Raw genomic sequence first — 12907 nt, 5'->3', positions numbered from 1 at the left:
GCTTCTACTAAGCAATTAGGTCGTCTCTTACTGCCAGGAGTATTGACATCCAAAATTAGTAGCATTTTCCCCTACCCTGCTGGCAGAGTCTCCTTTTTTAAAAACGTGAAAATAAAGCCTCGAATTTTACCCGATCATTGAGAAATAGCACTTCTTTCGCTCTGCGTGGTTAAAACGGGGTAAATTCAAAAAATAACCACGCAGAGCGAAAGAAGTGCTATTTCTCAATGATCGGGTAAAATTTCACGTTTAGATGATTTTATTGAAATTTTTGATGAATCCCCATACATTTCCTTATAACAGGACACCACAGAAACCAAGCTTGGGCTACCTGTGGTTTAAACAGGTTTTGACGCGCGAGTCTGTATTAGGAGAAGTATTTGATGATCAGAATTTAGTCCGCGTTGTGAAGCAAATTGGCCGACATTTTTTGAAGAATCGCTTTTAAGGAACCGCAAGATATTCTTAACTAGAATAAACCAACTTAAACCAACTCGCAAGTAAAGAAAGTTTTAGAAAGTTCCATAAATAGTAAAGACACGTTGGTTCGCTACCTACAGGACATGAAAAGTCGCTAAATTTCCAAATAGGAGTACGTATACACCGTTGAACCGGAAACCGTTTATAAACGGATTAGCTAGGGTTGGGCTTGAGATACATACAAGGCAGTTTCTTAGCAACCACCGAGCATGCGCAAATAAAATACTACACGACTTCTGCTAGGAAGTTCTCTCGCTAGGAAGAAATTAAAAGCAGGCTCTGCCAACAGGGTAACTTTTCCCTAATTGTACAAGAAATTCAGTAAAACACACGACCTCCATAATAATAAATAATAGTTTAATCACTTATTGTGCGCTCATTCCATACAATGATCATGCGCGCATTACAATAATAATATAATATAACATAACATAACATAACATAACATAACATAATATAATATAATATATATAACTAAGATGAATAAATATATATTGATAAATACTAAAAAACTATCAAAATGCTGATTTAAAAAGGTGGGTTTTAAGATGGCGCTTTAAACAAACTAACATCACTGTCTATTAATCTTGGTAAACTTTCAGAACATTTCTTATTACTACGTAACATTTTACCACGAGAATTCTTCGAATGGAACCCAGAAACTTTGTCACTATTAATCTTGGTAAATGTTTAAAAAATCGAATTTCTTATAATATTTTTTCATGAGAACTGATTCTTTGACTGAAATATTTGTCAATTTCTTTGAAAATATTATATATGAGTTAATATTATTTTAATACCTGACTTTGGGTTTTAACTGTACTGGAACTAAACTTTAATAACTGTTCTGCAACAAAAAGCATTAACCAAAAAAATGGAATTATTTTCAAAAGCATTGATCGTTTTGTTTTTATTGTTGTTTTCGGCTTTAATGTGTCTATATATATATACATATACACACTTTTTTCTCTTTCATTTCTTTGCTGGGCGTATGGTGTAATTTGTTCCGTCCAGTCACCTCGTAAATTGCTTTGCTATGATCTTTTTATCACCCATTAATTTTCTGGGTTTTTTATGTGTGCATCTGCTTTTTCTAAGCATCTACATAGTATTTAGTCGAATACAAGACTGTACATTGAAATTATTCATAAATCTATTAGTTTTCCAAGAAGGTACATTATAAAGGACGTCTGAAATTATACTTGGAATCATTGATGGAAGTCAATAATTTTTGGAGGCGATGATCTTTATCGTGTCTTTAATAAATCGCTCATAGATTTCCAGATAAAATTCTAAACTCAAGTGGAACTAACAGCGCAGTGAGTAGTTTCACTGTAAAGTCGTGAACAATCTTAGCTAGAGCAATATGAAAATGTGTGAAAAAGTTTTAATAGATTGAGGCTGCTCATAGTCTCATTTTCCAGCTCTTAAAATGTTTAGGCTCATACGTCGTCTCGCTTTTTTGATTAACAGAATGTCGTAAAATTTAATCGAATAATAGAGAGTTTGAGATTCTTGTTTACGGCAACCGCGAAACGTCAGTTGACCATTAAAAAATTCTTTAAAATTAGTGAAAAGGGATCGCAAAAATCTCCAAGTAGTGGATAAAAATAAGAACACGTGTCTTTGTCAAGAAGGTTTGCAAAAGGCAAAGTGAAATGTAGGGAAACAATGAAAACGTGGTCACGTTTGCCGTTTGCGGGAAGGAAAAATGGGAATCTTAATCTGCCAAATGTCTCACATATTACTTGATGGTGATCAGCTAAATATGGTATATTCAATTTACCTAGTGTGCTATTATAATCTGGATTTGGACATATGATAGATTCTGCTCTCTTTGGGTCTCTAAGTCTTGTCTTGTCTAAGATAATTTGGCAAAGAATAGTAAAATACAGGTATGGCGTAACGCAAAACTGACCTTATACAGCTAACATCGAAAATAAACAGATGCTTTAAAGGAACATGAGGTCTATTGGGTTGAATTTTAAAATATAGCCTTTTGGATGCTTTTTTTACCTACCACATTTACGCGAGCGTTCCAAGATAAATCGTTTGCTATAAATATAACTTCGCACTGTTGACTATTTCATGTTCTTGCGGTTTTCGATTACAGGTTTTACCGTCGGCAACTGATTTATATTACCTGTTCTAAAACACAAGAATTCTTTCGATACCTAATGGTTCAAGAAATTAACAGTTTTATTGGAATGTTAATCAAAGTAATCTTCGAATACTATTTGTCTATTAGATCGTCATAGAGTCCTGTGAAAACAGGGATCTCGGATGCGAGGCTAAAAGAAAACTGCATTAAAATGAAATTATACTTTTTTTCACGATGAAATTTGTGTCATTAACTGAAGACAAACTTTTTACCGTCAAGTCTGTGCCATCATGCACCTATGTCATCTGATGTAGACAAATATAGTCTTAAAGCGATTCAGTCTCGTATAGTGTACCTGTGAAGTGGTACTGTTAAAATTGCCTTGTGCTGTTGCCCATGTCTTGTAGACTAGTATCCGATATAAAAGTCTTAAAGCGATTCAGTCTTGGATGTTTTCTCGTATAGTGTACCTGCGAAGTGGTACTGTTAAAACTGACCATCGCCTTGTGCTGCTGCCCATGTGTTGTAGACTAGTATCCGATATAAAAGTCTTAAAGCGATTCAGCCTTGGATGTGTACGTTCTCGTATAGTGTACCTGTGAAGTGGAACTTTTAAAATTGACGGTCGCCTTGTGCTGCTGTCTATCTGCTGTAGACTAATATTTAATGAAAGTCTTAAAGCGATTCAGTCTTGGATGTGTTTTCGCGGTGGGCCTGTAAAGTAGTAGTCCTGTTAAACCTGACCATTTTTTGCTGTCCCGTTGTCGAAGTACCCTTCGAAGTCCCCTGGGAAGATACGCCAAGAGGACTAATCCTTGTAGCGAAGCAGAGAGAAAACGGGAAGAGATTCCTGCAGCAATTTCTAAATTTAGAACTGAACGTAAAACAAATGTATGGGTTGATTACAAAACTGACGAAAGAGATCATGATTACGGTGTCTCGAAGAATGAAGAACAGATGAGGATCGACCCCATTGGGGATTCTTCCTTTCCAAACGAGAAGGTCCAAGATATTGAAGACGTGATACGGAAACCAGAACAAGAAGAAGAAAATTACGATTGCAAAGGCCATTTTTGCGATGCTCTTGTTTTGTTTTCGCCTCGCTTGTTCAGCATCTGATGACTGCTGTCCTGGAATTGTCTGGTATCTCATTTTTAGGGCAATAATGGTGTACAAGAGGGCAATGGTTGTTAGCGGTACCAACCAAAATACAGTGAAAATGCTCAAGAAAAAGATGGTACTGGCCTTTATTGGGTCTACTCCAGTAGGCCATTCTGGTACACAGATATAAACCCCTTGGATAGGGGATATCAGTTTAAAGTTTACCAAATGCACTGTAAATGTCCCCAGTGAAAGGCACCAAATGATTGGTAAGAGGACACGGAGGTCTAGGAGTCGAGGTGTTGCTCTCATTGGAAAAACAACAGCGTTAAACCTATCAACTGCGATGGCTACCATGCTAAGGATTGACACAGATATCGAGACGTCACGAATGTAAGGAGCTAACTTACAGAACATGTTTCCTAGAACTCCCGAAACTTCAAATTCCGTGGACAGATTATGGAAGATGGAGAAAAAACGTGCTGTAACGACTACTGATGCTACCAAGTCTGTTGCAGCCATGTTGGCGATCAGATAGTTGATGGTACTTCGCATCGATGGATTTCTGGCAACGATAGCAATAATGGAAGTGTTGCCTACAACAGACAAGACCAGAATCAAGACGTAACACACTATAAATGCTATTCTCTGGCTCTCTGGGATGGTGATGGTCCATGGTGGTGGTAGCCGTGGCACAAACGAGGTATTGAACAAAGTAACATTGACGCTTGGATCCGAGATCATCTTTAACTTGCCGCACGTAATATACCAATCTAGTAATTATTTACGTAATATACTAATCTAGTAATGATTTAGTTACATATCTTGCCGTGTGTCGAAGACTAGGTTTCTAAATCTTGGACGTTTCCTTTTATAGGTAAGTAGTGTTGACATCGAACTTAGCAACGATTTCTGTTGACATTAACACTTTGCTTTAGTTTTGTTGTGATGTTTCCTGCGGATTTGTGCTTTGAACGAAACAGTAAAATCCAATATCCAAACTAGAATCGTTAATCAAAGAGAAAATTAATGGGACTTTCATCTACAATAGATTACTAATGTCACAAAGGCGTTTGCCTTGGGCCGTTTTCAATTTTTCAGTTATATACGTATTCAATTACTTTGATGAATATTATTCAATTTTAGCTAAAACTATATCTTATTTAAATTCCAAATACTGAAAAGGTGTTGTTCTCAGTTCTTTCTTTCTTTCTTTCTTTTTTTTTTTTTTTTTTTTTTTTTAACTATGCGCTAAAGAAAGTTTTAATTGATTTTCCTTTTTCCGTCGGTCAAAAATAAATAACATAAATAATATATCACCTGTCTTCAGCGCTGAAGTGTAGGCTGATTTACAAAACTTCGTTTTTTACTGAACTAATGGCAATTTTTTGACTGATGACCTCATAGTTTCCCATTCAAGATCAAATTGATAACTTTCTTATGTTATAAGTGATGGTTTTTTCTTTTATTTTCATTATAAGAAAGTGTAAAGTGTTCACACCTGAATTTATACTTAACACCTCGCACTTGTTCTAAACACAGTTGGTCAAAGAAAAAGGGATGAATGGATGTAAATAAATGAGTTTTAGTTAAAGCTTTAAATATATTTAAAAAAAGAAAGAAATTTAAAAAAAAAAACTTTATGTGTCTTCTACAGTCTGGGGTTCACTTCTGTAAAAGAAAGCCCGTACGAATTCGAAAAAATCGCGATAACTTTCTAGAAAAAAATGGAAAAAACCCTGGTATTTAAGACTAGACGTCGAACTGTCTATGTATTTCTTATTTCATTGTTAGCCTTAAATTAACTTTCTATCTTATTCAATTACAAGGAAGACCGCATAGTTTTTAATTCCGGAAAAAAAGAGTGTCCAAAAGTTCAGCTTTTTATTTGAACTCCACGCCGACAAAGGCTGCACCGCTTCAGTTTTAATCTAAAGAAACGGTATTTCTTTCAGTGTTGCTGAAAGGGCAGTCAATAAAATAGGTTCATTGATACCTAGTATTGGGGATCCCGCCATTTTTTTTGTTTTTATGTGACTTCATAGCCGCCACGGTGGCCGATTTCAAACACGGAATTTTTAGATAGAACCTACATAGTACTCAGTAGATGGAATGTATTTTTTAGAAAATGTATCGTATCTTAGAGGGAAGGCTCTTAACCCGTGAAATAAAAAAATACTAGTCAACGTGTAGTAGTCAAATAGGCACAAACGAAAACAATGGAAGTAGGGTCTACTAAAGTGTATTAGTCTAATATCTATTTCACGGTTTTAATAACTTCACTCCATTGTCGTTCTATCTATTGTGTTAGGTATTTTCATTGTTCTTAAAGAAGTTACAATTACAGGCAGCAGCCTTGCAGTCTCCAACATCGGTTAATGAACCATGAAAGAAAATTAATTCTATTTTTATCCCACTTTGGTTTCACCTGCCCATCTCAATACTCCTTGAAAAAAGAATGAAAGAAAAGAAAAAGAGTAAAACTTTGGATACCAAATCGAAAATTGATTTTTAACAAGTAATGCATTTGCATTTTGTGTAATATATACATTTATCAGTCAGGTATTAGGATACGAAAAATGTCGAATTGCTAAAATTTTTTTCTCTTTAATTTCGTAATTTTAAACTTTTTTCTTTCACATGTTTGTAAAACTTCTTGCAATTTTCTAAGGTAGTTTGGAAATTTTATGTCAGTTAGTTTGGTTGGAATAACCATTTTAGTGACATACTCTTTAATTGTCAGTGACCATTCTTGAACTATACAAAAAATAGGATATCTCATATATGTAATTTTTTAAAAGTATACTTTCAAACTGCATTGAAATAATACTAATTATACTATATATATTACTAACACTCACACTAAGACTAAGGAATTTCATTCTTTCCATTAAGTAAAAGTTCCTGGATTTGTTCGTACTTTGTTACATGAGAATGTAATTTTCCATTTTTTCTGGCAATGCCATATTCCATTTATTTCATATACCATTAACTTCATTTTAAATACTATGACATTAAGAGTAGAGCCTCTAAGGACGAGGTCAAAACAATGGTCCAAAATAGGGACCCGATTTTATGAATTAAGGTGGTGGGTATCGGTACATACCCCCTCCCCCTCAGAGACCTGTTCAAATGCTTGATACTGGGGGTCTGTAGTGGCAATTTCTATACGCAAATATGTTTTTTTTTTTAGCATACATGCAGACAGACAATCTATTCATTTCTGTGATTTGGCTTTTAGTTTTGGAGATATTTGGAGACAAAATCTAAGATTTTGCTTCCATCAGAGGTAGTGGGTACCGGGTAACACCATCCCTCCCCTCTAAATCGGGTACCGTGAGATGACAATTGTTTTGCCCTAATCCCCTAGTTCTGTTACTATACAAAACATTTATATAACAGGAAACGAATTTCCTCCATTGTATTTTCCTCCCCTCCTAATATTACATTTCATTTATTTATTTCTGGTAGTTTTATATTTACTTTTTTGTAACCCCACAAAAAAGGGATATCTATATTAATTAGAATTGATAAATGCTATATTTATTGCCTGTTTTTTCCCCTGGTCACTGTCGTTAACACCTGTTCGTTTGCTTGGTCGAGTATCCCTGTTTTTCAATTCAGTCGATCGAGCGGTCGGTCAGTAAAAGGTTCGGTCTGTTGATCATTCAAGTTCATTTGGTTTCTTCATTTGGTTTCTATTATTTAGGCAAACTTCAAAGGCGTGCGGTCAGTATTATAGAGTTTCGCAAAATCCAGGTGCATGTAATCATTTGTAGTATCAGTTGGCCATCGTCAGAATCTCGCAGCAAATATCAAATTTGTCTTCAGATTTTCAAGTGCCTTAATGACCTTGCGCCCGCGTAATTAACTCCTGAATGATTTTCACTTCACGCGTAATTCCCATACTTTCCACACTAGAAATAAAAAACTCCATAATTAGCTAAATAGAAAATACAGCACGTCGGAATGCAGCTCAATTTGGAGGACATGACAATAGGGATGGTGGGATTTAGAGAGATGGGATGAGATGTAAAACCTCCTTCATGGTCATGATTTCTATCATGTTCCCTTCATGAATTATTAATGTTTTTAACACGTGCAGGCCTCCATTTAAACCAGCCTTAGCTGCCCTGTCCAAATATTGCTTATAAACAAATCTTTCGTTTCATTTTTTCGTTCATTGATTCATCCGGTATCGTCTCCTTCGTTTATCCATTATTTTGTCATTTCTTCTTGTAATGTTCTTCACTGCCACGAGTTTATTTAGTATTGTATACTATTTAGTGTTTACTCTCTATAAATAAAGTTTCTATTGCTTTTATTTATATTTTTGTAATAGTTTATTTTGTTTATCTAGTAATCTGTGCGATCATTTATTTTTCAGGACATCGAACTAATGCCAGAAGGAGACATGACTTTAGTCGGGGAGAAAGGCCTTGCTTTAAGCGGAGGACAGAAAGCAAGAATCAACTTGGCAAGGTTAATAATCCGTTACTATTAGCCATTTCGAGGTTGAGTAAAACAATAGTTCAAAATAGAAGAAAAAAGAAAAAAGGTCGAATTAAATTTGCACTAACTCACGTTTTTTGGGGGAAAATAGACGCCTTGAAAATATGTTGCCTAAAAGGGTCCCATATTGCACTGTAATTAGACCTAGTCTCCTCCTGAACCTCGAAACAGCCAATAGTACGTCGTCATGACGATAGTAGTGATAAGGAAGATATTGACAATACGTGTAATAATGGAAGATGATGATGATGGTGATGATGGTAGTGATGAGAATGATACACTGATGTTGATTACCATTAAGTTGGCGTTGATCATGTTGCGATGGTGATGGGGTGATGTTGATGATGGTGATGATGATGATGTTGGAAATGGTTATGATTATGGGAATGTTGATGATGGTGTCGGCGTGGTGTCGACAAGTGACGATAATGTTGCTGATGATAGTGTTGGTAAAAATGATCGGAATATGGTGATGTTGATGATGGTGTTGACGATAGTGCTTATGATGATGATGATGGTGTCGTGGCGATCATGCATATGGTGATAATGATGTTGATCGGCTACGCCTCGTGAATCCACACTACTTTGACAATGTGATGACGCAATTTATCGTCAATAAGAGGACAGACATAAAAAAAATGATGTCTATTTGTTAAAATGATGTTGATCGTGAAGATAATACTGGTGGTAATGATGATGATAGCGTTTATGATGATGATGATGGTGTTGTGGCAATGATGCATAGGTGATAATAATGTTGATCATGATGATAATGTTGGTGTTGATGGTGTTGGTGATGATAGTCCTTATGATGATGATTACAAGTAGTGGTGTTACACATATAATGACGATAGTAGGTTTGCAGCTCATTTTCTTAATTGCTGGTACTTCTATTACAACATAAACTAAATTCGACTACTTTTCCTTCCCCAGGGTTATTTATTACAATGCTGATATCTATTTATTAGACGATCCCTTGAGCTCAGTTGACTCTCGTGTTGCCAGACATTTATTTGACGAGTAAGTTTGCACCCGCACACATAAAGGTCCTATAGACCCCTCGCAGCACGTCGAATGGTAGCTCAATTTGGAGGACATGACAATAGGGATGGCGGGATTTAGAGAAATGGGGGGGGGGGGGGGGCACGAAAAAAATGGCATTTGAGTAAGGGACCCCAAAAATAATTAGCTAAATAGAAAATACAACAATACAACATGTGGAAATGCAGCTCGATTTGGAGGACATGACAATAGGGCTGGTCGGATTTAGAGGGGGGAGACGTAAAAAGATGACATTTAACGGGGGGACCCCAAAAATAATTAGCTAATTAGAAAATACAGCACGTCGGAATGCAGCTCAATTTGGAGGACATGGTAATAGTGATGGTGAGATTTAGAGGGGAGGGCACGTAAAAAAATGCAATTTAAATAGAAACAATTTTTTTTTAATTGTCCTGTTTTAACAGGGGGCCACGTAAGACATATTCAGATTGAGAAGGGGTCATGCATTCAGTTTTACTTGATTCAAAAAATCCCCCCCTCCCCCGACCCACATGCCCATTAAGCGAAAGACCCTAATGATCATATTTTCAACATTTCCAAAGATGCATCAACGGACTGTTAAAGGAATGCCCAAGAATACTGGTGACACACCAACTTCAGTTCCTGAATCAAGCATGCCAGATTCTGTGCTTGAAAGAGGTAAATGCTGTTAGTAGAGTTGCAATATTATTGACTCTACCTCGTAGTGAAATACAGCAGGTTATGCAGAGGGAGGATGTAGACTCCCACCACTTAAATAGTTGAGCTTCCAAACACATTATACTCCAACATTCGTTTTTAATTCCAGTTTGACGAATTTTTCCACGATTATACAGAAGATTGTACGATTCGCTAAACAAACTATTTACAAATAATGAGCTTTATAAAAAGGGACAAAATCGATATAATAAAAAAAAAAAGAAAAGAAAACTACTCACAAGTTAATGATGCCAGCTCGACTGATTCCTAGATGCTAATTTATTCATGGCGCCTGCGGGATCTATATGGCCTGCGGAATTCTTAAGCTTACAGAGAAAAAACCCTCGAATCAAGCGAGAGACCTAATAAACTCTGCTGATATGTGATGTCGAGTCCAGGAATCAAACCTGAGACCCCAGAGACTGCGCCATTCTTAATTCCTGTAAGACCCCTTGCAGCACTGTGGGATGCAGCTCAATCTAGGGGACAAAACAATTGTCAGGAGATTGGAATTCTTTTGTTTCGTCCCCCAAATTGAGCTGCTTTGACGTCACATGCAAGGGGTCTCTTGTTAAACAATAGGTTCCAATTCTCAGGAGATTGGAATTCTTTTGTTTTGTCTCCAAGATTGAGCTGCTTTGACGTCACATGCAAGGGGTCCGCTATAGAATGATTCAGGTGTCCAGGCTTTAACCAAAGACGATAATCTTGTAAAAATAAGACAAGCTTACCCTTTATTTGTGTTTTTTTTTTGTTTGGTTTTTGTTTTTTTGTTGTTGTTTTTTTTTTTTGTTTGTTTGTTTGTTTGTTTATAACGCGTTCATGTTTCTTTCCAGGGTCGCGTTCTCGGTCTCGGGACCCACACAGAGCTCGCCTCTTCTGGTATAGACCTGATATCTCTGATCAAGACCAAATCCCACGACGAAGACAGGGACAGTGCTATTGATGAAGAGACAAGTGAGAGTGATCTACTGATTCCTCCGGTCAAGACAGAGGACAAACCATCCAGCTCCACAAATGTGCTTTTTAGACGAAGTTTTGCATCTTCGACTGAGTTGCATTTGGAAATCGATGGCGATCAGGTAAGATAACATGAGTGATTTTTCTAGACATATATTAAATAGTTTGCCCCAAACTAAGAGCAGAAGCTCATCGAGGGGGCCCACTAACTATTTAACAAGTTGGACATGTTATACAAGTACAAAAAGAAAAATAGTGATATATAAGTTAGATAAATCGCAAAAGCGCTAAAAATATTTTTTAAATGTATTTTTGGGCAAACTTTATCCTCGAAAAAGTATCTCTTGTTTTGACTGCGAGCAAAAATATCAAAATATGTATGATTACTCAGTCTCGCGAATCAGAAAAACTGAAGAAATGAAGGACCAAAAGGATGAGTGATTTGAATGAGGGCATGAGTGAGTGAGTGAATCAATGAGTGAACGACAAATCGACTAACTTATCCATGAGATTTTGTCTAAATAAAAAGAACGGCAAACAGCAAAGCATGAGCCATGTGAAACCACTGCCAAGACAATAGACCCCTTGCATTGAGTCCCTCGAAAAATTGTTCTGGGGGACAAACCAATGGTTGTTTTTTTCTTTTTTTTTTTTTTTTTTTTTTTTTTTGCATAAGAAAAGACACCCTGTTGTTTTGTCCCTACGAACAATTCCTCTAGGAATTCAATACTAAGTAATTCCCTTTTTTCCAGGGGGGTCCAGTGTCTGATGTTGACCTTGAGCCTGAAGAGAGACCACGTGGTAGCATCCCAATCAGTGTCTACACAAAACTGTTCAGCGCAGGCGCGAACTGCTGTGTTTTGACGGTTTTGTTCCTCCTTTTCATCTTTACTCAGGTAGGATATAATGAAGAAATAAAAAACGCGCACGCGTGCTGTGTGCAGTTATAAAGCACGCGGGGGTTGGCAGAACACGAGAGAAGTGATAAGAAAAGCACGACGCGTAGCGGAGTGCTATTTGACACTTCTCCAATATTCTGTTAATCCCTAAGTGCTTTATACCTATACATCGCATACACCGTTCTCATAATGGCTGACAAGTGCACGAAAACGATGTCAACCAGTCATTAGTTTACAATAGAAGAAATAAAAGCACACGAAATGCGTTTATAGAATGAAAGTAAAGAAAAGTATTGAAATTGACTTTTCGTTTTGACCTGAATTCGCGCTATCCATGCACCTTTATTTTGTATAAGCAGCCTTGCTCAGCCTTGCAAGTTGTCGGCCATTATGAAAACGGTGTATAGCAAGCAAGTTTTTATATTTTCTAATAAAATGCAAATTAGTGCAACCGTTATTTTGGATACGAATGACAAAGTAGAAAGTGCGCGCGCTTGCTGTGTTTTCTCATAATTCACGATGATGGTTGTAGATGACCTTGACACGACAAATTTTCAGTTACCATTATAAATCCTTTAATACGTTAATAAATGCAAAATCTTTCAAATCCATTCTCTTTTACTTCCCCCTTTCCTCGTAATCTCCTCATTATATTATTTAGTATATTAGTAATGTTTGATATCAATAAATATTAGTAATAATTCAATGTGATTATTTTTTTGTAGGCAGCATACACCATGGGTGACTGGTGGCTGGCTCACTGGTAAATGCCAAAATCCTGTCATTCATTTTATTTGTTGATTCGCTTTCCCTTCCCTTTCCTTTCATTTCCTTTCAATTCTATTGCCTTTCCATTTCTTTTACTCATCCATTTATTTTATTCTGTTCTCTTCTCTTCGTTTTCCTGTTCAATCCCATCCTCACCCTCTCTTTCTCTTTTATTTCATACTCTATTCATTCTTTATCTTTTCTTCTGTTCTTTCGTCTTCGTTTTCTGTTTCTTCACCCATCCTCTCCCTCTCTTTCTCTTTTATTTTATACTCTATTCATTCTTTATCTTTTCTTCTGTTCTTTTCTCTTCGTTTTCCTTTTCTTCACCCATCCTCTCCCTCTC

At 36.4% G+C, this 12907-nt stretch overlaps 1 protein-coding gene across 2 annotated transcripts in view; it reads left to right on the top strand.

Annotated features, from left to right (window-relative positions):
- LOC116295227 (ATP-binding cassette sub-family C member 4-like) overlaps nt 1-12907 on the top strand; it is a 61928-nt gene that overhangs the window by 38770 nt on the left and 10251 nt on the right. For both annotated transcript variants that reach the window (XM_089034466.1, XM_089034469.1), the window contains 6 exons: nt 8070-8164; nt 9128-9214; nt 9799-9895; nt 10771-11016; nt 11647-11790; nt 12519-12556. In XM_089034466.1, coding sequence (XP_088890592.1) covers nt 8070-8164; nt 9128-9214; nt 9799-9895; nt 10771-11016; nt 11647-11790; nt 12519-12556 — 707 coding nt within the window. The remainder of the gene's footprint in view (nt 1-8069; nt 8165-9127; nt 9215-9798; nt 9896-10770; nt 11017-11646; nt 11791-12518; nt 12557-12907) is intronic.

Source organism: Actinia tenebrosa, unplaced genomic scaffold (genome assembly GCF_029948245.1).
Source record: "Actinia tenebrosa isolate PJP-AT-01 unplaced genomic scaffold, QUT_ActTen_1.0 PGA_scaffold0__85_contigs__length_37466705, whole genome shotgun sequence".
In the NCBI taxonomy this organism is placed as follows: Eukaryota; Metazoa; Cnidaria; class Anthozoa; order Actiniaria; family Actiniidae; genus Actinia; species Actinia tenebrosa.
Note: the sequence above shows the minus strand (reverse complement) of the source record. Positions and strands in the feature narration are given on the sequence as shown.